General features: G+C 34.3%; 3 protein-coding genes, 2 long non-coding RNA genes and 1 pseudogene across 6 annotated transcripts; 4 read left to right on the top strand and 2 right to left on the bottom strand.

Annotated features, from left to right (window-relative positions):
• Positions 1–982: 982 nt before the first annotated feature.
• Positions 983–3,417, bottom strand: LOC107419968 (SUMO-conjugating enzyme SCE1-like). Its single transcript, XM_016028812.4, has 5 exons — positions 3,176–3,417; positions 2,960–3,043; positions 1,624–1,776; positions 1,390–1,503; positions 983–1,264 (listed from the first exon to the last, which is right to left on the bottom strand). Exons 1-5 carry the CDS (start codon positions 3,242–3,244, stop codon positions 1,202–1,204), a joined length of 483 nt encoding a protein of 160 aa, XP_015884298.1. The 5' UTR covers positions 3,245–3,417; the 3' UTR covers positions 983–1,201.
• Positions 3,418–4,172: 755 nt separating this feature from the next.
• LOC107420013 (long chain base biosynthesis protein 1) lies at positions 4,173–9,531 on the bottom strand. Of its 2 annotated transcripts, none has more exons than XM_025074968.3 (13): positions 9,325–9,531; positions 8,224–8,433; positions 8,030–8,124; positions 7,473–7,564; positions 7,199–7,292; positions 7,034–7,106; positions 6,805–6,937; positions 5,938–6,112; positions 5,651–5,791; positions 5,459–5,554; positions 5,058–5,199; positions 4,764–4,891; positions 4,173–4,670 (listed from the first exon to the last, which is right to left on the bottom strand). In XM_025074968.3, exons 2-13 carry the CDS (start codon positions 8,369–8,371, stop codon positions 4,494–4,496), a joined length of 1,494 nt encoding a protein of 497 aa, XP_024930736.1. In that variant the 5' UTR covers positions 8,372–8,433; positions 9,325–9,531; the 3' UTR covers positions 4,173–4,493. The 2 variants fall into 2 exon arrangements, with proteins under 2 accessions (XP_024930736.1, XP_015884359.1); XM_016028873.4 differs by having other exon boundaries at positions 8,224–8,452; positions 9,325–9,530.
• A 1,308-nt stretch (positions 9,532–10,839) lies between these two features.
• On the top strand, positions 10,840–17,422 carry LOC125423028 (uncharacterized). Its single transcript, XR_009639104.1, has 3 exons — positions 10,840–11,277; positions 16,537–16,623; positions 16,758–17,422. It is a non-coding gene; the product is annotated as an uncharacterized LOC125423028 (long non-coding RNA).
• A 524-nt stretch (positions 17,423–17,946) lies between these two features.
• LOC112491996 (aminopeptidase P1-like) lies at positions 17,947–19,697 on the top strand. Its single transcript, XM_048476020.2, has 6 exons — positions 17,947–17,979; positions 18,124–18,185; positions 18,445–18,511; positions 19,038–19,092; positions 19,269–19,304; positions 19,480–19,697. The coding sequence occupies exons 1-6, from the start codon at positions 17,947–17,949 to the stop codon at positions 19,674–19,676; spliced, it is 450 nt and encodes a 149-aa protein (XP_048331977.2). The 3' UTR covers positions 19,677–19,697.
• Positions 19,698–21,872: 2,175 nt separating this feature from the next.
• Positions 21,873–25,185, top strand: LOC107419954 (uncharacterized; annotated as a pseudogene).
• A 418-nt stretch (positions 25,186–25,603) lies between these two features.
• Positions 25,604–26,288, top strand: LOC132803836 (uncharacterized). Its single transcript, XR_009639059.1, has 2 exons — positions 25,604–25,900; positions 26,039–26,288. It is a non-coding gene; the product is annotated as an uncharacterized LOC132803836 (long non-coding RNA).
• The last annotated feature ends 693 nt before the right edge of the window (positions 26,289–26,981 follow it).

Consider the following 26,981-nt stretch of genomic DNA (forward strand, 5'->3'; position numbering starts at 1 on the left):
TCGAACCCACAACTCCTACAAATAGGTACGGGTCGGCGGCTCCCTTCCATTTGATCCACCTCCTTAGTGTCTATTCAACATGATGTTTGATGCTTCCAGGGTCGGCGGCTTCTTTCCATTTGATCCACCTCCTTGGGTGTCTATTCAACATGTTTGATGCTTCCATGTCATGGAATTACATGGTTGACCATGTACATTATTACATAATTTATTACATGCGTACATTTCAAAAAGCAATATGTTCGCACGTAACGTACACGTGACTTATATTTATTCTTCGTTTACTAAATCTGGCCCATTATACACGTTACCCAAATTTATACCTAGTCAATTGGGTATATTATAATAAGAAAGGAAAGAATTTGTGTATATATTTACGTATAGCTTTTGTATTGTGTCGTTTTATAGTTCAAAATCAAGGACGGAATATAAATCATATAATTAGAGATTTTTGTATGTATAAATCATATAATTGGAGATTTTTGTAATAAGCTTTAAAAGCATTGTAAAACGTACTGTTATAATTAAGAAACTGATCACTTACTAAACCAAAAACAGACTACGAGTATTTGATTAGCTTAAGAAAACAGTAGACTACAAGGATCTCTTAGTTTTTCACGCTTTCTAGCTTAACTTTTGTTATTAAATCGTCCCAAATCCAGTTGGCAAAGGTACCATTTATGAATCTGACTTGGCTTCCCTTGACTGAAATTTTCCCTCAACACTTTCGGCTTGCAGTTGAGTTTTCCCATTGGCTTATCGGAAGGTTCAGCTAGACAACAGACCAGCTTGAAACCAATTCAAAATAGACATGAAAGTGTCAGATCAGTTCCACTTATCTGCGGGCTAAACAAGCCGTCCAAACTTGCCCCAGCAAACAATATGAAGCAGACAGGCCTTTTGACAAGTTTGGTGATATATAAACCTTTTCGATCTTTAGGAATTATAGAATTTCAAAAAAAAAAAAAAAAAAGAATATTGATAATACGAACATATTAACGGGGGAGAACATATATAGTATAAGCATGTCACATATACTAGAATAGCAACAACATTAAACATGGTAATTCTACAATTTCAATAATAGTTTGCCAATCGACTAGTACCCTAATTGTGATGGTTGATTCGGTCTGGCATAAAGACTCAGGCATTTCATTTTCAACCAATACATGGAGTTAATCATGTCTAGCAGAAGTAGACCTCAGACAAGAGGAGGATATTGCTTTGCCTGCTGCCGCACTCTTCTCTTATACTCGGCTGGTTCCTGCACATCCGGCTAAAATTGCTTAAAATAGTGACCATAATATTTCTACATAACATTACTATAGTTAAAACTAAAAATAATTAAATAAAAAAGAAAGAAATTAATATACTAAAATATGAAAAGACCTGAATGAAGAGCTGATATCCATCAGTTTGTGCTGGATCAGCAGGGTTAGGCTGGTCTAGCAAATCCTGGATGCCAACTAGAATTTGTTTCACTGTAATGGCTGGCCTCCACCCCTGTGCATGGCAACAGAATTTACATTAGATGAAAGCAGGTTTACTGACTGGGAGTATCTACAACAAAGCAATACAATCTCCGGCTACTTCAGCAGATTTAGATAAAAGCTGATTGCTTACGCTGTCCTCATTGAGGATTGAAAGGCAAACAGTTCCAGAAGGATAAACATTAGGGTGAAAGAAACCCTGTGGAAACTTGCACTTAGGGGGCTTGCTGGGGTAATCCTCACTGAAGTGAAGCGTAAGTGGAAAATAGCCACCCTCCCAATCAGTCTGCAGTGTTATTTATTAAGAAGGTAAATAAATACCAATCAATATTCAGGTTGGAAAGGGAAAGGGGATAAAACAGGTATTCATGTTGCTAAAGGAGAAAGAGGCTTGGAAAGGGAATAAAACAAGTATTCATGTTGCTAAAGGAGAAAAGAGTCTTGGAAAGGGAACAAAACAACAATAAGCGTATGCATAAGTGAAAAAACCATGTAAAACTATAAGGTGCAGATAACAATAAACCAAAATATTAATCCAAGAATTTAGCATCTATTTTACTAGAATTATGCAACTTCGTAAACAAATACCTAAAGTTTGTCAATTGCAATACTTCCAACATAATCGCCACACATATAGAGTAAATTATATAAACCCATCAAGGTAGAGTAAGTAAACTGCTAATGGCAACCATTTTTATAACTAGGACACCATGCAATCCATACATGAAAAAGTTACACCAGCAGCAGCAAAATTCATGACCGCATAAAAGTGTAGCACACGGAAAAGTAGACAATAACCACACAGTATGTAACCAAAAGGCTACTTTAGAGGTTAGTTTAATTCACTACCTCATATCACATCGCAATATGATCTTAGTAACAGAATTCTTTTCTATTCAAGATGATTTAGGTGACAGCAATTTCTCATACTTTACGAGATTCAGAAGTAAACTGATAATGCAATGAGATGTTCTAAGTTCTAGAGCCAAAAACACTTGAAAAATATCATAGACTAAGTAAACATCATTAACTAAGTTTAAATTCTGAAATCCCTCCGCCGAAAACTAGAATGAGGAAACTACCCAACTGATAAACGCAACCAATTTTCAAATAAACCGATATGTACTTCGATAACGCCGCTAAGACAGAATCAGTATCAAAATAAAATCACCTGCCCAAATAATTTTAACAATTCCTGAAGATAGTTGCGGTCCAAATAGCTGGATATGAGTCTAAGTTAAATTCACATCCATAAGAATTAGTACAATAAACACAACAAATAAATAAATAAATAGAGAGAGAGAGAGAGAGAGAGCAAAAAATGGGGAAATAGGCGATTCAGGCAAAGTGAAAAAGGAGCAAAAATAAAGCCATTACGTTAAAGCTAATGGCTCAGCAGTATGAGGGCCAGGAGACCCATCGTGTTAAAAGTTCGAAGAATAATAATTAAGGAGAAGAAGAGAACTAACACCGGGCTTTCCGGGAATTATGCATTGCCAGACCATCAGATTGACGGACCCATCCTGACCAGTCTCAGGCTTCGCCACGAAACCCTATATAAATGAAATCAAAGGACATAAATAAATAAATAAATAAAAGATGGAGGAAGAACTAAGAAGTTTGAAGTAAGGAACAAAGAGAGACAGAAAGAGAGGGATAAAAGATTATAGAGAGTGAGTACGGACATGAGGATGATTCTTACGCCAGGATTTTCGCTCCTCGGCGAGACGGCCAGGCGCGATTCCTCCCGACATTTTTATTTTTTCCTTCGGAACTCTCTGCCACCCAATTTCTGACTGTAAAGTCTTTTGAGTTTCCGAAGATGAAGTATATAACACGAACACGCCACGCCGTTCAAGACTTTAAACTGGAACAGTTTTTGGGTAACTATTAAGTACAAACATAACGCTCTGCCTTGTGCTCAAACTACACTTCCTTCGTACTCTCACGTTTCACTCACTCTCTCTCTTCCCCACCGACCCCACCTAACCTCTTTTTTGCCTTTCTCTTTAATAACTTTCGGTGTTCGACCTTTTTTTTTTTTTTTTGAGGGACCTTTATATGACCAAAAAAAAAAAAAATGTTCCAAAATTTTATGGTGTCTAAAATTTTACAACTGCTTAATTATACTTTAAAAAAATGATTATTTCATTATTTTTTACGGTGACTAAAAAATGATTATTTCATTTTAGATTTTAAAATGTTCTCCATTTTTCATTTAATAAACCTCTATGGGTTTGTTCACTTTTTTTTTTTTTTTTTCTATGTAAATATAATTCCCTCCGAGCAACATGCAATGTTCATCCATTGCATGTGTGAAGTTTTGGATTCAAAAAAATTAAAAAATACATATAACACAAAACTTAGGTCACTTTTTTTTTTAAAAAAAATAAATATAAAATTAATTAGTATTATTCACATAAAAATACTAAAAGGCCCCCAGATAAAGTTCAGCCGGTCCTAGACACTATTCATAAAATTCGTGGTTCGATATACCTGCTGTTGTATATTAATTCTAATCGAACACAGGTTGAGTCCGATGTTAAACTTTTAACACACATTCTGTCAATGAGAGAGATCAAATAAGAAGGTTATTGCAGAAAAAGCAATAAGACCTTTCATCTTTCTTTAAATAAACTAATAAAAAAAAAAAAATCTAAGAAAACAAGAACAAAAATGTACTTGTAGCAATGAAAAAATCTCCCAGCACCTGATGCACTATATAAATAGCAAGACTCCAAGCGTTCTAAGACTTTTGAGTTTATGTAAACCTTGCTCATATCTCGAAAGGGCAACATTAAAAGAAAAAAAAAAAAATGCAAATCTAAGATAAACACACAAGGATATTACATAGATTATCAACAACAGGAGGCCTTTTCTATGTCAGCCTGCCCGCATTACAAAATTGTTCAACCAACAGAGGCCCTTATGAAGAAACTTGGTTGTTGGGGGGCAAACAGAATCACAGTGAGAGAGATGGAGAGAGATACACTAGAGAACATTTCAAGAATGATCCTTCAGCACCAATTCTGCAACCCTTTTCAATGATTCAGATGCCTTAACCAGATCAGATTCCGAATGGGCAGCAGAAACGAACAATCTAATTCCTACAGGCAAACGGCATTTATCAAGTGTCGATCTCTTAGAGGTGACTACAAATACAGAGTCTTCCTTCAACATCTGCAAATGAAGAACCATTGGAATTAGAGTATATAAAGGATGTAACAATGGACTTTTAATAAGGATCAAAGCAATGAAAACTTATCTACTTACACGGTCAGTAATATCTTCAAGCAGATGTAAATCAGTTTTCACAGAACCTGTTGACTTATCTAATTTGAGAAAAACAATGGGTGATTCTGGATTGCTTGCCATTGAGAGCCCAGTTATGCCAGATAATCCTTTAGTAACCAATAAATATACACAAAAGTTAATATAGTTGAAGAAATGATGAGCTCGTAAAAAATGGGCACAAATCAGATCTTCACTGGCAATTTTTTTATATGGCTACAGAAAAGACGGATGCCTACAAGTGCTCAGTGAATATTTAGTTAGATCATAACAAACCTTTCCATAATAAAGCAATGTTTTCTTTCAGCTTCTTTATTAAATCAGGGTTTTCCTCCAGAACATCAATGGCAGTAACGGCAGCACTAGCAAGATATGGGGGCAATGAAGCAGAAAAGACATATCCAGAACTGCTTAGTCGCTGCAAGGGTTAGTATTGAGACATTAGCAATTGGAACTTGCAAGATAATGTAATTGCGCTCGTGCGCACAACACACAAACGCATGCAAACACACATGTTTATGTGTCATTATGTTTGTTTGTGTCCTTATTTTTGTTTGTGTGCGCAGTGTATTTGTAAACAAAATGAAGTGTTTAAATGGAGGAGAGCTAGGACTTTTATCTATCAACAGAAAGTCTGTTAAATGTAAGGCTGTTCCTATAAGTTACTGTTACCATACTTGGTGATCAATGACCCTTGCACTTCCAGTGCAGAATCCTCCTTCTGTGGCTAATGCATGTCCCATTGCAGCAGTAATAATATCTATTTTTCCAACCTGCAATACCATTCCATTGTTAGTCACATATGGATTGTGGATGGAATTTAGTAACTAAAAACTAATACGAAAATGGAAAGTTAAAAAGAAGAATACCGGAACTCCAGAGTATTCAGTCAGACCTCTACCAGTTTTCCCAAGCACACCAAGTGAGTTGCTCTCATCCAATAAAACACGAAAAAAATATTTCTCCTTCAGTCGAATGATCTCATCTAGTGGGGCTATTTGGCCAGAATTCTAAAATTTTAGAATCAATTTATCAATATCTCCCAATCAAGCAGTTTTGTGATTGATTAAAATGTAACATATAAATGCAGAATACATCCACATTTTTTGGACAAGTACAACTTTTAAACACCTGATACAGAACGGAGCAAACATACCTGATACACAGCTTCAACCACAATGTAGCGCCTCAACTTTTTAGCCCGTTTATTCTCAGCAGTGATTTTCTCCAAAGTACTTCTTAAAGATTCCATATCATTGTGCTTGAAATATACAATTGTGCTTCTAGAAAGATACAGACCATTTTGTATTCCCCAATGCACTCCCTCATCCCTGGAAATTGAAAAACAGGAACTGCTTTAATTTATGAATTCAATTTTACTCAAAACTATTGTAACAGCTATATTATCAGCAAAACAAATAAACATATATGTAAGATCTAGAAACTTCTTAGAGAATAGGCGTGTGACCACTTTTGAGGGTGTATGTGGGTGAACGATAGACAGTTCATCACATCTTGATACATGTATAGCACTCTATAGGACTCTCAAAATGAGAAAACATATAAAAAGTCAAAACCCAAAGGACATACTGATGACACTGGGTACAAGGACATACTGATGACACTGGGTACATTCTAATATAAATAAGGTCACATAACAAGTCAGTCCCATTGGACGTTATTTACTGGTAAATGCGATGAAATATCATTTTGGAAGTTAAATGTAACCTAGGTTTTATCATATGACAGTATTGTTATATCATCTGAAAAGAATCCAAGCAATGAGATACAGGCTAGAGAAGCGTATAACACCTAAAATTACCCGCTTTACCAATTTCATTGTGAATAATCAAAGTAACAATCGAAAGATCTGAAAACCAGCAAAATATAGACCTAAAAGATAGCATATAAAAACTTTTTTGCTTTGTTCAAATAATTCAATTGATTCAAAACCTAAACAAGTTCTATTACAGTTGCAAAAAAGTACCAAAATAATCATATAATTTACATTATGCGTACTCACACAACAACCACATCTCCTTTTTTGCAAAAAGCTGGAATTGCACTGAACATGGTGGACAGCCCATAAGAATAAAGGATTGAATCAGGAGTTCCCAGAAACTTCGCAATTCGCGCCTCACAATCGAGGTGGACATCTAAGTCAAAAAAGGAAAAGGACAAAAATATTACAAGACAAGAATCCAACATGTCAAAAGCAAGGAAAAATTCATTTGAAAGCAGCTCAGTTATACCAATTGTTCCATAGAAACCACGAGGACCACAGGAACCAACACCATATTTTTCCAACGCAGAGGTACATGAGTCCTGGGGTAAAATAGCTATGAATACTCTATTTATGCAATATTGTTTATGAAAAGAACAAGGAAAATTATAATAATGGGAAGGGTACTCCTTACAAGTAACTTCTTGTGTCCTATTAATCCAAGATAATTTGCTGAAGCAAAATTCACTACGTCTTTTCCATTGATTATTGCATGTGGTCCTGCGGCACTGAGTAAAAGCAAATGATTGAAAAAGAGAATATGAGCTAAGAAACCACAAGTTTTCGATGGGATTGTAAGGAGAACATGAAACTGATATAAAAAGTGTAAGAAACAGAACAAAGAAGCAAAAGAATAATGTCAAGAATAAAATAGAATCATTTTATGAAGAAATAACGAATGATTTCACCTTTCCAACACTGGAGGCTCCAACTGCATCTCTTCTGTGATAGGAGGAATAAGAGGTTCCGGAACCCATTCCTCACATAGCTCATCTATTTCCTACATGCATCAGACGCACTGATGAAGTTAGGTTGATACAAGATATCATCATATAAGCATAGAGGCATACCAATTGTTAAAACAGGGCAAAGTTAAAATCTGAAAAGCATTGTTAATAGCACAGATACAGCTATAAATTAACTTTTCTCCAAGAAAACCTAACATCAAAACAATTACAGAAATCTTCTTTTAGAAATACACTTGAGATTATATCTTAGACACAATATCCAGTCACCACATCGCAGATATCCACTTAGATATATTACTGCGGTAGTAGAATACTAAGGGAGAGAAAGAACAAGACGTGAGAGGGTAAGTTAAAGACAAAGACATAGAAAGACATCAGAACATAGAGAAACACCTATTCAAGAAAAAATCAAAAATAAAAGGAAAAAGAATAAGTGGTCAATAAAAAATCAAAAATAAAAGGAAAAAGAATAAGTTGTAGTTAGAACGTCAATAAACCTTATTCGTTAAAGGCCGCTTAGGGGGCTTGTAACTTTTTTGGGAAAGTAGAAAAAGGATGACCACCAGAAGAAGAACTTCCACAAATAAATGTCCTTCAAACAATAACCCAGAGAAAGAAATTTTAGTGTATCAAAACAATTATTAGTACAGAAGTATAAGGATATTAACAGTTATTAGGATATTAAGCGTACCGCCAATATGCACTCCAAAAACAACAGCTCGAGCTGAGGGGGCATCTAAAGCCAATGTCACCCAGTCTAAAGTACTGTTCACCATCTTCAAAATAGTTGATGCCATTTTATTTGACATGTCAGCTTGTAGAGAGGCTTCAAACATCATTCATACAAACAATACGCTCATTCGTTCTGAACAATTTTGTGACACTTGTACCTTGCAATATACTGGTTAGAGATCCGGGTCCTGCTAGTTAGGTAAACAAATTACAAAATTAAAGGAACCATATTTATGTTGCATTTGAGAGGGAAAAATATAGTAACCATTCTCCTTACCTAAACCCTTAAAATTACATATCCCAAAAGAGAGGGAGCTCCCAACTTCATGAAACACATTCTCTTTTCCCCAACAGACAATATACCACAAACCTATAACTAAGAATGGAAGCGCAAGAAACGTCTTTGAACAGCTGAACAAAAAAACACTCCCAAGGGAGCAGGGTAGAGATAGGCAACCAAGCAAAAGAATCGTATACAATTAATCACACCAGAGAACCACCAAATAGATGGTTTTTAAGACACCAAAGATGCAGCTCTCAAGGCAAAGCATTACATTCTTTCTTAGAATTGATTTGATGTGGGCAGGAAACCAACTGCCTTAATGGGAAACTTCGGATTATTATTTATTTTCATTTGTTCGTTCGGTAAAATCGGGTTGAGTTACTGGGAAAATTACCCACTAAGCTAAAGTTATAGATCACTGCACCTAATCTAGGCTAACCCACCAATCGATGTGAATCATTAAAAGGAAAACTACAGGAATTCTCTCTTATATAGAAGCCTTCTAAAACTTCTAGTTTCTTATTGATGAGCAAAATCAGAAAAAGTAAAAAGTAATTGAAAATATAAACTAATCCACTTCTTATAACATCTTTATAATGTATTTTAATATCTTCCATAGACTCGCAAGAAAAAACTACTGCCATTTCTATGATCCAAAAACCTATGCAGCACAAGACCCACCTCCAAATCGATTTAGCCAAACCGGAATTGTCCTCTCTATCATTAACATGGCAAATATATTTAACGTATAGATTGAGATTCAATTGTTGAAAGTACCTGATAGCTTGGCGGCGGCCTCGGTTCACGCTTAGGGCATCGGAGTAGGAGGTCGAGGATTTTGATTCTTCTTCTCCATTCACTCCTCGGATTCAGATAAAACGAGGGAAAGGGTCAACCACGTTACTCGTTTCGCAGAAGACAGGAATATTGCAACGATATTTTCTCTTTCAAAAAAAAAAAAACAATATTTTCCTTTTTGACATTTTAAGAAATTTTAAACAAGTAATATTAAAAAATAATAATATAAACAAAAAAAATAAAACAAACAAACAGGTCGATTTTTTTTTTTTTCATAAGAGTTGATTGGCAAATCTATTATAATTTATTATTATTATTATTGCAAAACACAGAGATTTTCTTCTTCTTCTTTTTTTTTTTTTCCCCAACGTACATATATTTAACTAAATTTGTATATTCTAAAAATTGAAATTGATCCAATGATATATCTCTCGTATTGTATTCATGTTGGTTAGAATTGTCAATGAATTATTAAAGTATTTAAGATGATCTTTTTGCAACCCATGAGATGAACGTCTATAAGTTATGGTAAAAATACATTTATTGCATGTTTATAATAATTTTTTTTTTGAATTTATGTTTATAATAATGGTTAAAATAAAATAATAGGTAACATGACAAGTTAATGCGAAAAGTAACATAAATGTATATATTAACAAATGAAATCAACTTTGTACAAAATTGTAACAACAACAATAATAATAATTACCGTAGAGTATATTATATTACAAAAAAAAATATATATTAGAGTGTACTATTTAAAAAATTTATTAAAGTTACCTGTACTCTTTGAAAAATGGATTTAAAAAAAAAAAATTACATGTACTCTTAAGTCTTACCGTTATTAGACACACTTATTATAATTATTATTATTATTCCCTCATATAATAGATTACTAAGATATTAATGATATTTGTTAGTATTTTTCTTTAGCTAAGAACGGTTCTTCGTTAACTAATAAAACGCATTGGTAGCAAAAATAACGGAAACATCAACATTTTTTATATTTTACTTTTCGCTTCAATCATTGATTGCAAAAATAAAAACATTAAAATAATTTTTATATATTTAACTTTCTATGTTTACTAAATAAGCTTATATTTGATTTTTATGAGTTAGTACATTCTCATTGTTTATGGGGGCAAAGCTCAACTTCAGAGGCCTTGGCTTTAGATAAATGAATTGTTTTTCTTCTTTGCCAAAAAAAAGAAAAAAAGAAAAAAAAAAAAAAAGGTGCCAAATTTTCTTAATAGGATAAACAAATTTTATTTATTTTAATTTTTTTGGGTCACAACTGTTTAATTTTGGAGAATTTGGCCCTATACCCCTATTGAAAAGCTCTTAATGAAATCTAGCCTCATCCTCTCAAATTTTTTCGTTTTACCCTTTTAATTTTTAATATTCCCAAGTTGCCCTTTTAAAATAGAAAAGCTATTTCATTTTTTCTTTTTAACAGGGCATGAAGAATAGAGGAATAGAAAGTGAGAGAATGGTGAGGTAGCTACTGGAGAGTTCTTTCAGCTCTGCCACATTCTTCTGGATCTTGGCCTTGGACTCACTGCCTTAGCATTCTATTTGGTTGGCGAGCAGATCTACAACAAAACCCTTGGTCCTTCCTCCTTCTCTTCTTCTGGGTCTACTTTTATTTTGTTTTTATCAGCTGTTGGGGAACAATTAGATGGGGGTTTGGGATTTTGGCATTGGGGGGATGGGTCAAGGAGATAGGGCGAGTTAACCAGGTGCGAAGGAGTGGATGCTTTGAGATGCAAAGTTTCTTTGTTCATTGTATTATAAGCACCTCAAAACTGAATAGACCACAACTGGATGGTTAGACAACCGTGGAAGTCAATAACATCACAGATATTAATAGCATCATAAAACATCATTTCAAGACCCACCCTTCAGGTATTGCAATATTGGAAGAAGAAAAAGGTAATTGTTAATTTTCATTTGATTCATTATAGGTTTTTATGGTCTTTAAAAGTTATCTGAAAAATGTGAAAGATATGTTATATTTTTGGAGATATAATTTATAGTCCCAATGCCTTATATCAATGTGGAGACGTTGAATGAAAAATGAATGAGGTTTAAGAACAAAGGGCTGTTTGATAGGAAATATCATTTTTATTTTGTGATCTTTGTGGAAAAAGTAAAACATAGTTTTGGGAATTTTTTTAGAGTATCAATTTTATTTTATGATCTTTGTGGAAAAAGTCAAACATAGTTTTTGGAATTTTTTAGAGGGGAAGCAATGGTTCTTATATGATCATAATGAGATTGTTGAATCTGGCCATAATTTTTCTATTAGCTTTTTAAGATCTTCAAAATTAAAACAAATTTAAGTTTGAATAAGATTCTAAATTTAGTTTCAACGATTATTTGTTTGTACAAGAATATTGACTATGATAAATATATAAATATATATATATATATTGAAGAAGATATAGTTTTGAGGCAGACTATTATGATTAGTAAGATTTTCACATATATGTACTTTCAACAGTTTTCAATCTTAGTTTGACTCTTTTTCATTTCCTCTCTACCTCAAATCTTGCTTCTTTAAATATGTCTATGAAACAATTCCAACATCTAAGGCCTATGGCTTTCTGAATCCATTGCCTCAACTCCAAACATGCATCAAGGTACTTGATTGTAAACTATATATATATTTTTTAATATGAATTATGAATTCTTAGGTAATTTCAATATGTTTTATGATCAACTGGAGATTAACCACTACTTTTTTTTATCTAGTTGGAGATGTTAATTGAAAATAATGGGATGTTTGTTCTTGAAATGTATCATTGGAAACAGAGGAAGAATGACTTTTAATTTTTATGTGAAATTTCTATTTTATGCATTGGTATTTTTGGAAAAATAAATGGACTTTTTAACAATTGAAAGCAAATGGTTCTAACATTTATGGATAGGATTGCCTAAAGGTGATATATAAATCCATTCTTTCATCTTCTATTTTAATTAGTGAAAAAGTAAATTTACGCCCCTATTTTTTATTTCTTTCATGCACAAACTATTATACATATATATAAATATATATATATATATATTACATGCATTGGTAACAATGGGTTATAATGTTTTTTTCAAAGGATAACTCATGGGCTTGGTTTATCTTAGGATTGCATTTTTCATCTTGCCAAGACATAATAAGTTATTGTGGAGATTGGTGGCTCAAAAAAGGAGGTATAATATGAAACCAAAAGTATATTTAAATGAACTTTACACAACTTTACTATCAATGAAAGACATAAATATTTGGAATATATTTCTATTTCATTTACCTTTACAGAGTTTTTTGTAACACCCTGTCCCAAAGTACAACGGAAATTTTCCGACTTTAACCGAGGTTGACCGTTGACCCAAGGGGTCAAAAGTTGACTTTTTGACTCGGATGAAATTCTAGGTTGACTGAGGTACCGTTATGAAGCACACATTGGCACGAGTTCGTACACTAGTAGCACGTCGAAAACAGAGCAACAGTTTGAAAGTTATGGGCAAAACAAGTCGAGATTCAAACTGTCCAAAAGGTGCTGGGAGTTGACTTTTTATGGTTTTATAATTTTGCTTTGACTTTTGTATGGTTGTAAAGTGCTCATCGATACGAGTTCATAGACTAGCGGCACGCTTAAATTGGACATCTAGTTAAGAAGTTATGGGCATGTGAAGTTTTTCAAATACCCTGATATTTTATTATATCTGGCTTAAGTGAACAGTAATGCCACGTGTCGACATCTGAGAGGTCCACGTGGGTGAACAGTGTCACCCACGGTGGCTTTTATTTGGCAAAACGACGGGGGACGAGAGAGAAAGAGAGAGAGCTAGAGAGAGAAACGACCGGCCACCACCGGTTGGCCACCGTCCGGCCACCGGAGGGCCACACGCGCCACCCCACTGCCTCCGCCTCCTCAATTCCGACCGGCCACCCAAATCTCATGGCCTGGATTGAAGCGTTTTCCGGCGACGGTGATTTTTCCCCTCCACCACCGGCCACCGCTGATTTGCCCAGTTTCCGGCCACCTCAAGCCACACGCACCTGACCGGTCTCTCACCCATGGGAATTCCGGCCTACCCACCAAATTTCACGACCACGGGACCTCCGACGCGCCGGGATCGGAGTATTTTCCGACGAGGGGCCGAAAATCTTCAAACCCAGATCTTTCTATCGATCGGCCTCCGTTTGCCTCACCGCCGGTCCCGTTGGAACCCTCTCCCCTTGATCTACAAAACCCCCAAAAATCTCAGCCATCGGCCACCGAACGCGCCGCTGCTGGCGACGGTTGCCGATGACCGCGGCGGCTCGCCGGAGAAATCACTATTCCGATGAGTACCATGTTGCACCACCGGTCCTTCTCCACTAATTCCGACCCCCTGAATCCAAATCTGGTGTTCTTTTTCTCAAATTCATGACGGTTTGAGAGAATCGAAGAGTTGAATCTCGAAAGCTTTCCGACGAGATTCCGGCCACCTCGGGTTCGATCTCTGGGAAGTAAGACCGGATTCGTAATCCTCGTCACTCAAGCTTCGATTCGGTATATTATTCGTCAATTTTGGTTAACGTTTGTGTTTACCCCCCGGGTACCGGATATTATTTATCCGAATAAAATATTAATTTATTTGAGTTGTGTAATATTGTTGTTTTAGGAGCACGGATGCATTGTGGAATCGATCCTATGGTGGATCATGGTTTAATTGCATGCTCCAGGTGAGTGACCCACCTTTAAAAATATTTTGGGATAATTAATTATATTTATTTGGTGTTAAATTGATATCTGGAATTATGCTCATGTGGTGGAAATTTAATTATAATTGTGCAAAAATATTATTTTATAAGTACGTATATGTTTATTGGTGCTAAACGGAATTTTGGATTATTAAGAAATCCCCGATTTTTATTATCGTGATTTAATTGTATTTATTACACATGAGCAAAGTATTTTCATTAATTAATTGTGTTTGGATTTTTATATTGTTTTTTGGGCATAATTGGTTTAAATATTTTAAGGAAAATATTTGTTTAAAGTGGTGACTTCAAATTTAATAATTATGCCCGTGGAATGTTATTTGATGGATTTTGTGTTTTGAGAAAATTATTGGTATATTGTTATCGATGGTTTCGTACTGGAAATATTAAAGGAAAATGTGGGATGGTGAATTTGAAAACTGATATATTTTCCACGGTGATTTTTTGGAAAATCGGTACGGTAATAATTAATTTAATAATTGGTTTTAGACTCACTCATACAGTATTGGTGTTCTGGTTGTATATGTGGATTAGCGCGCAAGTTATTATGTCTCCCGTGAGTTGCCATCGGACCGAGCGCAGGCAAGTTTGATATTGGCCATAGCCGCCCCCCTCCGTGGTTGGGATGACGGTTTCAGCAGCGACACTGTCGGGACGCCGAAGCGCCGTATGCAAGTTTCTCTCTTTAACCTCCCTGCCAGTCGGTGCTGGGGACGCTGGGTATCAGAGGGCATCATTGGTATATGGTGTGGTGCGTCAAGTATAAATTTTTCGGATAGAAATTTCAAGCCCCAAAGTGTTCAAAAATTATTTATTATATTTTATTACATTTTATTTATATTTGGGGTATTTATCTATTATTTATTAAATTAATTGATTCTTTGGTTTTCGGGGAATACGAACAGTCGGGTTTTGTGAAAATGTTTTAAAAAGGGGGACATTTCCAACGGAGTGAATAGTAAGGGTTTTGAGAGAAATTATTACATTCAAATGTTTATTATTATTTATTTATTTAACTGTTTGGTATTGATTAATTAAATCCTTTTATTTGTTATATTATTAATATTAAAGGTGTACAGTAGATAGGGTCACTCACTGAGATGATTAGCATCTCATATTTTTAAATTCTGTTCCCCTAGGTCCAGGTTGGGAGACTTTGATCATTCGGGGCGAGCCCAACGTCTCAGTTCGTTGCCGAAAGTCCAAGAAGTATTTCTTCCCTTTTTCCTCTTCATCTTGTATTACTTCTTTATCTGTCATCGTATTAATTTCACATTTAATTGTATAATGCTCTGTATACTGTATTGGACATGTAGTTATTAATTATGCACTGATTTACTGTTATTTTTTTTTGGTGCTGTAAATTTGTGGAATCAAATTGTAGTATTGTGGGAGGAATAAGGGGATAAATATAGAAGTGTGTTTTCAGTGCAGAAAATTTGTGGTAAGTCCAACCCTTAGGGGAGGTTCTGCCGGATTTTCCATTCGGTAGGGTTTCCCTGAGATCAGGGCTTGTCTAGGGTTCCGGTGAGAAATTTTGGACGGGTCCTGACATTTTAGTCATGATTCATTCAAGAAAAAAATGTATATATTAAATCATAATTTTAGTTCTTAGGTTGCTACAAATACATATCGATGGCAGAATGTGATAATCACATATTAGAAAATTTTAATGCCTATTCCATTTTTCTATATATTAAGCCCCCTCAGACTATCCCACTTGCAAATTTTGATGATCCAATTGGAAATTTCTCCAATAATCATCAAGAAGATTATATATTTTAGAGTTAATATTCTTTGCCTTGTGATATTGGATAAAAGTCGGACATTATATTTCATTTGTTGCTCAAATTAATATTCATATGTTTTCTACATTGAACAACATTTAATTTTTGTGGTTAGGTTGAGATACTAGTTTTGTACATTTGAAATTTGACTCCTGACAAATTCTGCATAATGGTTGCACCTCAATTGAAGAGTTTTGAAGATCTTCTATCAACTACAGTAAACTCTGTGAGTTGATTATTTGAATTCTACATAGAGCAGGTAATTCACCATAAGAATTCTGATAGCAGTTATATTTCTTGGTGGTAATCTACCTAAAACAAATTTGCGAAAGGAAGGTGTATTTGCTATATGATAATAATAAGTCCGATATACAGCTGCATTAATGTTGCTATGGTTGTAAGACAAAATTTTTACAACTAAATAACATGAAGAGTGAAAATCTCATTTTCTCAAAAAAATTTATTATTATTTGAAAAATTATAATGCACTGAATTGGTTTTCAACTATTCTCCTCCAATAATGTTAAATGCATATGAATCATTATAGAAATTTTATTGTTTAGTTTCAATTCAAAGTTGTGTTATATTCCGAGCTCTATGAATGTCCTTAAAATTTGGCCTCATAAGTTTTACTTTTGACAGTCCAAAACTCAGGAGGTTAAGAAGGAACTCACAGACAAGGACGTTCAGGAGGGTTTTGACATTACTCTTACAAAACATAAGGGGCAGGTGTATTTTCTTTGTCCTTGATGTTACATTTATATAATGAATATTGTGTTCTATTATTTATTGAGAGTTTGATATATTTTATTAGTTCAAATCTTGTAAAATTTCTTCCCTTTTTTTTTTTTCCTTTTTTTAAGTAAGTTGTACCATGAAAGTCCAAGGCTTATATGCGTACTATATACAGCTCCAACATATGGTCCATGTAGGACTTTGAAGCCAATTCTTAGTAAGGTATGCAAATAAAAAAATGTTTCACTTTTGCATGACGTTCAATCTCAATGCCACTATCAACTCTTACAATGATTGATGTCTAATGTGATTTGGAGGTGGCCAGAAATATTTGGGATGACATGATGAAAAACCAATTTTATGTGGTAACATCTCATTGTGTGAAGAAACACATGCTTTACTGTATCTGTCTATTTTAGTGTTGATGCCTCATATAGAATGCAGTAACCTCTTTTTAATAACTTTCTTTTATGGTAGGTGATTGACGAGTTTGATCAAAATGTACACTTTGTTGAAATTGATATTGAGGAAAATCCAGAAATAGCATAAGCAGCTGGTATTATGGGTACACCATGTGTTCAATTTTTCAAAACAAGGAAAATTTGAGGTTGTTTTTCTTCTATACTCCTGGTGCTGGTCCAACTGTCAAATCTGGTTCAAAGGGAAAGCGCCATTGTTTGATACTGAATAAAACCGACCTTAAATTGGTGCATACTACAGAGCATGTTTGCTAGGTATGTTAAACTTGACCATGCATTTCTAGTCATGGATTTATGTTCATATTTAAGATACATATTTTGATTGGTGCGTACGGTTGGACATATGTCAAGATGTAATATGTAAAATGTCCATTTCATATTTCTTAGACAATATGTAGAAGACAAGAAGTTATTTTTAAATTTGGTAGTTCTTACAAGTTTGTTCTTTTCAAGGGATGGTTACTTCTTATCCTGGATGCTTTATTGAACTGTATACCTTGCCCTTTAAAAGACAAGGTGGCAATGCCAATTAGAGATAGCCCTCAAATAGTCAGACAACCCTTCATAATGAGGAAATTTAAAATGTTTAAAAACTTTATATAATTAAACCTATGATTTTATCCAAGGATTTGACTTTTGTTCATTTTCCAGTAAAACATGTCATGTTTAATTTTCTGTTTGCAATTTGATATCTTAGACTGAATAAATTTTTTGCAATCAATTTATTTGGTTTGAATTATGATTTTTCCTTATTTTATTTACAACTGATTATTTAAAAACTTAGAACCCAGTGGAGTTGGAAAGTTTGAAAAAAGCAAACATTCGAGATGGCGTTATAATGGTGCAATATCTTGTCTGGTTGGATAAGCAGGTAGTTCGTGAAACTTGTGCATCTGTTTATTTCTTGGACAAGTAGTCAATATACCATTTTTGGAGGAAAAGCTTTTTATGAAAACAGAAAAACTAATAAATAAATAAAAATATGTCTAAGCTTTTAGTGCATATACAAATGCAGGAGATACATGGGGTTTCTGGTTACTTCTTGGAGGGAGACGAAGTGACTAAGAAAAAACAATTGTAAGTTCATTTTTTGTTTTTTGTTTTTTTGTTTTTTTTGTTTTTTTAGGTTGTTATGCAACATCTAACATTTGATAGAAATACTAGTTGAGATGTATTGTGGCCTAAATATTGCCTGAAAGAGGAATGTAAAAGGACATAAACCATATCAGACAACTTGTCAGTACACAGCTTGTGTATATTTCTATGTGTCTGCGTCCAATGCTCTGCTTGTGCAGTTTCAATACACACTAATCAAATAATGATGCAATGATTGCAGGCAAACACTTAAACTGACAGAGGTGACTGCAAGCGATAAGCTAGAGAGTTTTCGTGCAGTAAAAAAGGTACTGTGAACTTCAAATGAAAATTCTATATGATAATAAGTGGTAATGGTTGAAAATTCTATATGATATCTTTGAACTTCAAAAGAGGTATCTCTGACATTGTCATTTATGTACATGAGTGGTAATGGTTCTTAAGTTGTATTGCATGGGCACAACCTGCTTTTGAAGCAAGCATGGCAAATTTCACCATATAAAGATAAATAAAGTGTTTTCCAATTTCAAATGAACTTTGACATGGATATGCTAATTCCTACTTTTTCAAAAGCTAGCATGACATTCTATGCATAACAAATTCCAATATATCAAGAGAAATAAAGGGTTTTCCACTTTTAAAATGAACCTTGACATGGATATGTTAATTCCTACTTTATCAACTACTTTTAAATGTTCTTGTTAAAAAGTGATATAGTTGAAAATGCTATACTGCAGTAAGTGCTAATCTATTTTATTTTTCCTTTTTATTATCATTATTATTATTATATTTTTTCAAGTCTTGCAAAGTAATTTTCTTTGCTTCATTTTGTAGGTCCTCAAGGGTCATATTGCACTTGGGAATGCTCAATTTCCTAATGGAACCAACGGTATTTTATTTTATTTTTTAAATTATATATTTCATTTTAAGTGAAATGTATTGACCATATTCTTGTAAGATTGTGTGATAGGAAGGTACATGTTCATTTTCCTACAGGTATTGCCCTAGACATTCTTGCTTAAGTTCCACTATAGAAAAATAGTCTTGATTATCGGCATGGTATAGGCCACGGAATTGGGTCTTACCTTAATGTTCATGAAGGCAAGTGTGTTTTACTACTTTCCTCTATTATTACTGGGTATGAGCTATTGCCTCAATTGTTAGATTTGAACCTTTATACTTCTTTATGGAAACTCTAGGTATTTAATTATTTTCTTTGAAATTTGTATGCTAAATATTGTAACTAACCGCAAATATTTTGTTTGATTTCATCCAGGTATCAAATCGGTCTTCGTTATAGTGGAGGTGCCCCGTATGCTTTTAATGCGGTCACTAAAGTTTGGCATTACACCAATTGTGGTGCCAATTGGTGTTCGAGATTTTGACATTAATGGGGAACTTTGGGTCAAATTAGGATTGATACCAACAGAGCTTTTTGTAGGAGTTGTAATATTCTCTAGATTTTATTCATAAAACACTTGTACATTTTTCTCTTGCTAATTCAAATTTAGGTTTTAGTTTTTCTACATGATTCTCATGTCAAGATGAAGTGTAAGGACCCAGTTTCATTATTAAATTCTTCATATTGTTTGAGATGTGGAAAAGCAAGAAATAAGAAGGATGAGAATTTAAATGGATGGTAATTGAGTTCTCAAATATTGGTTCTCTAGTTTGGGACCATTTGAACTTGTTTGAATGGTATGCATTGAAATTTAGTTAGTTTTAAATTTGAGACTATTCTCAGCTTGAAACCTTCTTCCAATCTCTTTTAAAATGCGGCTTCATTGTAGTATGTCCAAAAGAGAGTAGTTAGGAGGGAATTAATTGTGTAGTTGTGGAAAATATTTGAATAAATGGATATGAAAGTGTCGAATAAATGGAACCATCTTCCATTTCTCATCTACCCACATTTCTCATTAACTGTCGAATAAAGTGGAAAATATTTTGCATGTTGTTGCACTTAACACACATTAGGGGACTTGTGGGGGTCAAAAAATTGATAAAATGTGATAACCATAGGGGTTTCGCTAATTACCGATGAAACCTACGGTAATTTTTCCAGCAACTACAAATTGATTACCATAGGTTTCATTGGTAATTACCGAAGGCCATACGGTAATCAAATTTTTGTGCCAATTTGAGAACTTTTTCAGAACTTTTGGGGTTTTTTCTCTCTAGAATCATTGAAGAATATATGTTTTGTATGTTGTTGCATCTAACACACATTAGGGGGCTTGTGGGGGCCAAAAAATTGGTAAAATGTGATTACCATAGGAGTTTCGGTAATTACTGATGAAACCTACGGTAATTTTTCCAGCAAGGACAAATTGATTGCCGTAGGTTTCATCGGTAATTACCGAAGGCCCTACGGTAATTAAATTTTTGTGCCAATTTAAGAATTTTTTCAGAACTTTTGGGATTTTTTTCTCCTTAGGATCATTGAAGAAAGTATATTTTGCATATTGTTGCATTTAACACACATTAGGGGACTTGTGGGGGCCAAAAAATTGGTAAAATGTGATAACCATAGGGGTTTCGCTAATTACCAATGTAACCTAAGGTAATTTTTCCAGCAGCTACAAATTGATTATCGTAGGTTTCATCGGTAATTACCGAACGTCCTACGGTAATCAAATTTTTGTGCCTATTTGAGAACTTTTTCAGAACTTTTGGGATTTTTTCTCTTTAGGATCATTGAAGAAAGTATATTTTGCATGTTGTTGCATTTAACACACATTAGGGGACTTGTGGACGCTAAAAAATTGGTAAAATATGATTACCACAGGGGTTTCGGTAATTACCAATGAAACCTACGGTAATATTTCCAGCGAGGACAAATTGATTACCGTAGGTTGCATCGGTAATTACCGAAGACCCTACGGTAATAAATTTTTTTGGCAATTTGAGAACTTTTTTTGAACTTTTTGAACTTTTTGAATTTTTTCTCCTTAGGATCATTGAAGAATGTATATTTTGCATGTTGTTGCATTTAACACACATTAGGGGACTTGTGGAGGCAAAAAAATTAGTAAAATGTTATTACCACAGGGGTTTCGGTAATTACCGATGAAACCTACGGTAATGTTACCAACAAGGACAAATTGATTACCGTAGGTTTCATCGGTAATTACCAAAGGCCCTACAGTATTCAAATTTTTTTGCCAATTTGATAACGTTTTCAGAATTTTTGGTGATTTTATTCACGGCTTCTCCAGCCTCCTTGATGCTGATTTTTCAAAAGAAACCTTGGCGAGCAACGTTAGAAACTTAAAAACACCCATAAATCTTAGTAGAACCGGAACAAAACCACCATTTGCTAAAGACCCAGATTCTTCCGATCCACCATTCAAGTATTTCTGAAGTAGCAGAGAAGAAATAACCACAAGTGAGAAGGTAAAAGCATTTCGATACTCGTAGAAATAAAGACGGGATTGAAGATGGGCATCGTCGAGCATTAGTGTGAAGATCTGAGCATTGCTTTCTTCGAACTCAAGCTTGTTGTCTTTAGATTTGATCCTCTTTCTAATATCAGTGTTGGTTTTTTATGAGAAAGAGAATTTAGTCCATTATCCTTTTGAAAAGGTTAAACGATATGTACCATCGATTCATGATTTATTTTTGTTTTGTCCTCTTCTTTTTAAATATTCCTAAAGTGCCCTTGATATCAAATTTTACTTTTTGCCTGTCTTTCTTTCACTTCCTTCGAAGTGCTTTTCTTCTCTTCTCCTTCCTCACCCTTCCCCAAAAAACCCCAGAGCCGGCTCCTATCTTCTCCTTCCTAGAGTCAGCTCTTCTCTTCTCCTTCCTCACACTTCCCCCAAAAAACCCAGAGCCTGCTCCTCTCTCACACAGCCTCCTCTTCAGGTACTCTTTCTTCTGTATTATTTGTATGCTGTTGGTTTTCTTAATCGACTGAGATCCAATTTTTAATATGGTGCCGGAAGTATTCTGATTAGACGTGGGATTTTTCCTCCTCCTTTTTGGGTGCTTTCAGCATTATTTTCTGTACTGTTGGAGTTTTGGCTCTTTTGCTGCTTCCGGTTCTTGCCAATAACACTTACATATTTGAAAATGCCCTCATGCCAAGTCAATTTCAATTCCTTGTAAAAACCATAAAATAAAAATCAAAGTGCAGTTAAAGTTTGCTTAACTGTGGTGATTATTTCAAATTATTTTTAATGTTAACTTGAACAGGTTCTGGGAATCCCATGCTCTCCAGGCAGGATGTATCGGAGGCAAATAAATGGGTGAAGGACGTAATTGCTCTCAATTCCAAATCTCGAGGTGCAGGAATGTATGTGCTTCCTTATTCGGTTTAATTCTGTGAATTCTAATTTAACAGCTTCAATTTTGTATCTGCAGTATGAAACAATGCTAGTTCCTTTTTTTAGAAAATTACTTTAAAATAGTTTTATAGCTCTAGCACCGAATAATCCTCTATACTATGTTAGCAAATTTTTTAAATTTTTATATGATTATTACTGGACATGCATATATATATATATATATAAGGGTACCCACCTCTAAGATTGTTGAACAATAAGATTGAAGTTAGCTTGGTTTTCTAAGTATCTAGATCAACTTGTTGTAGCCAAGCTCATGTATCTAGGGGATTTGATGTGAGTTGAAGTGTGTTTCTTTTTACATGCTTTGAAAATTTGGTTAAACAAATTTAATGTTTCTTTTTAATTCTTTCTCTGTGTTGCTGATCTATATTAAAGGTGTTATTGCTGTAACTTAGTGCATTAGAGATTCTAATACGTTGTTATTCAACTTTCTCAAGACATTTAGCAAAATAGTTGTAGGAAATTATATGCACTTTGCACTATGGGACCTCTCCTATTTCCTAGGATATTTTTTATGTTCTCTATTGCAAATGCATTTTTATTGCTTCCCTTAGCTTGACTTAATAATGTAGATAACCTAGGAAAAGAAGAAATCCTATGCAAGTGTGTTCTTACTTGGTTCTCTCTTAAATCTTTTGATTCAGAGAGAGGTAAAGACTGATAGCACAGTATATGTCAGACTTGGGTACCAAAGTTAACTATCACAAGTTCCGGCCTCAGGCTGTTCAGTTTCATCCATTGCATTTTTTTTCTGGTCCAGATTCTGGAAAAACTGAACAGAATATCAGTTGTTCAGCACCAATGTTGTTGGAATAATAAGAGCACCACGTCGTGATGGGAAGGAAGCAATTGTCCTTGTAACACCTTTCAATTTAGCAAAAATTAATCAGGGCGAGGCTTTGTCTTTGGGCATTGCATACTTGGTATTTTCCTTGCTCACCCGTGTCACTTGGCTGGCCAAGGATCTTATTTGGCTGGGTGCTAATTCCCAGCATGGAGAATATGCAGCAGTTGCTGCATGGCTAAGAGAATATCGCACACCACTATTTACCAGATTGTGCATAGCAGATGTGGAAATATGTCTTGAAATCAATAATGTGCATGAAGTGGAAGAGAACCCAATTGCTGAAAGGAAGATATACGATGAATTTTGACGTGCTAGGACTATGGCTGCAGCCCTTGTCATTAAGGTTGTGGATAAAAAGGAACAATCTGAGGACAGCCTTAGCATCTATGCCGAGGCATCAAATGGGCAGATGCCAAACCTTGACCTCATCAATATTGTGAACTATTTAGCTGTACATAGGCAAGGGTTGTGGGCAAAGGTGGACAAGATATGGTCTGTACTTGACTCCAAATGGCTAAAGATTTTGGGAGAATTACTCGAATCAGCAGGACAAGTGGCTAGATCCTTAAACCCCCTATGGAAATTTGGTATTCCAGCAGCTGATAATGTTGAAATCATTGACTATCTCAGTTGCCTTCATTGGTTTATGTCTCATGTTAGTCATTAACTTTGCTACAGCAGAAATTTGGGGTTTACTTATTGTCCCAATATGTTTACTGGCTCATCCCTTGAAGCTTGATCTTAGAGTTCCGAGTTCGAGAAACTTTTCAAGAGTATCTCGTAATCTTGTTTTGGGATTTATGGGATTTCCACCAGCAACATTTATGGTTTTCAACGGTGCATTTGAAGGTTTTAGCAGCATTGATGTGGGTGATTTCTGGAATTGGTTGGAGTCTCTTTGGGCTTGGAACAGTGCTGCTTACCTTTTTATAGGTATGGTTCACCTGCCATGCTGGTTATTATGCATTGACATTTTATTTCATCATTGTTGACACGTCTTAGTCGATTTTTCCGTGTACTATTTGTTGGTTGGACCTGCGAATCAGAGGATCAGTAGCACTATTTTTGTATGTTAATGCTATGTCTTATCGGATTTTCAATCTGAGTATTGGCTAGTACTGATACGTCTTGAAGCCTGTGGTGGTTTTTGATTTTTTCATCTTTGGAAGCGTTTTATCAACTTATACTTAAATTCTCCAACAAGTGTGAGGTCGTAAAGTTACTGCATATATTTTTCTATGTTATATGGTTACGCGGACACTTTCTATGGAAGGAATAAAAAGAGAAGTTCTCTTGGCATATAGAAAAGGCAATTGCTTGTAGCAGCAAATATAAAAATAAAAATAAAAAGATGATTGAAGTAAAAGAGACCGACAAGGACAGGTTGCCTTGTTGACATAGTTCATGCCCCTATCAGAATAATTTCTTTTTCTCTCTAACATTATCAAAGAAGATGCTATAAATTTGGATGTCATATTCCCACATCCACTCAAAAGGTTAAGGAACCTAAAGCCTTATGGAAGTTATATGGCTGTGATTGAAAAATTTGTACCAAAAATTTATGGTTTTTAGGTTTTATCATCCTCTTGTATTGATTGGTGAGGTATTAAAGCAGCCAGTTGGACACTCCCAGCTTCTTTTGTGGTTGTGGTGCTTTAAGCGTGACCGTACCATTTGCTTTCTAAATCAAAGTTTTTATTTTTATTTTTATCATTATTGTATAATTAAGAAAACTGAGGATGGATCTAATCATGATAATTATGAATATATTATCATCGAATTATAAGTATCTCTTGATATTTGCCTTTCCCATTATTTTGTTTTATGCATAAATAGATATAAAGAAGTACTTAGAAAGGAAAATAAACATATAATTTATTTATATATAAAAAAAATGGTTAATTAATGCAATGGCTAAACCAACACCAGAAACAATAAATAACAAGGTGCAATCCAATTCCAATGTCATACACAAATAATTTTTGTTACTAATATAATCTGAATCATTCTCAAGAATTTTATAACTTCTTAAACAAAATAAAATAATAATACCCCAATGTTTTATACTTCTTGTTAAAAAGTGATATGGTTGAAAACGCTATACTGCAGTAAGTGCTAATCTATTTTATTTTTCCTTTTTATTATCATTATTATGATTATATTTTTTCAAGTCTTGCAAAGTAAGTTTGTTTGCTTCATTTTGCAAGTCCTCAAGGGTGCACTTGGGAATGCTCAATTTCCTAATGGAACCAACGGTGTTTTATTTTATTTTTTAAATTATATATTTCATTTTAAATGAAATGTATTGACTATATTCTTGTAAGATTATGTGATAGGAAGGTACATGTTCATTTTCCTTCAAGTAATGCCCTAGACATTCTTGCTTGAGTTCCACTATAGAAAAAAGGTCTTGATTATTGGCATGGCACAGGCCACGAAATTGGGTTTTACCTTAATGTTCATGAAGGCAAGTGTGTTTCACTACTTTCCTCTATTATTACTGGGTATGAGCTATTGCCTCAATTGTTAGATTTGAACCTTTATACTTCTTTGTGGATACTCTAGGTATTTAATTAGTTTCTTTGAAACTTGTATGCTAAATATTGTAACTAACCGCAGATATTTCGTATGATTTCATCCAGGTATCAAATTGGTCTCCGTTATAGTGGAGGTGCCCCGTATGCTTTTAATGCTGTAACTAAAGTTTGGCATTATACCAATTGTGGTGCCAATTGGTGTTCGAGATTTTGACATTAATGGGGAACTTTGGGTCAAATTAGGATTGATACCAACAGAGCCTTTTGTAGGAGTTGTAATATTCACTAGATTTTATTCATAAAATACTTGTACATTTTTTTCTTGCTAATTCAGATTTAGTTTTTAGTTTTTCTACATGATTCTCATGTCAAGATGAAGTGTAAGGATCCAATTTTATTATTAAATTCTCCATATTGTTTGAGATGTGGAAAAGCAAGAAATAAGAAGGATGAGAATTTAAATGAATGGTAATTGAGTTCTCAAATATTGGCTCTCTAGTTTGGGACCATTTGAACTTGTTTGAATGGTGTGCATTGAAATTTAATTAGTTTTAAATTGGAGACTATTCCCAGCTTGAAAGCTTCTTCCAATCTTTTTTAAAATGCAGCTCCATGGTAGTATGTCCAAAAGAGTAGTCAGGAGGGAATTAATTATGCAGTTGTGGAAAATATTTAAATAAATGGATATGAAAGTGTCGAATAAATGGAACCATCTTCCATTTCTCATTTACCCTCATTTCTTATTAACCGTCAAATAAAGTGAAAAATATTTTGCATGTTGTTGCATTTAATACACATTAGGAGGCTTATGGGGGCCAAAAAATTGATAAAATGTGATAATCATAGGGGTTTCGGTAATTACTGATGAAACCTATGATAATTTTTCAAGTAAGGACAAATTGATCACTGTAGGTTTCATCGGTAATTACCGAATGCCCTACGATAATCAAATTTTTGTTCTAATTTGAGAACTTTTTCAGAACTTTTGGGATTTTTTCTCCTTAAGATCTTTGAAGAAAGTATATTTTGCATGTTTTTGAATTTAACA

Source organism: Ziziphus jujuba, chromosome 5 (assembly GCF_031755915.1).
Source record: "Ziziphus jujuba cultivar Dongzao chromosome 5, ASM3175591v1".
Taxonomy (NCBI): Eukaryota; Viridiplantae; Streptophyta; class Magnoliopsida; order Rosales; family Rhamnaceae; genus Ziziphus; species Ziziphus jujuba.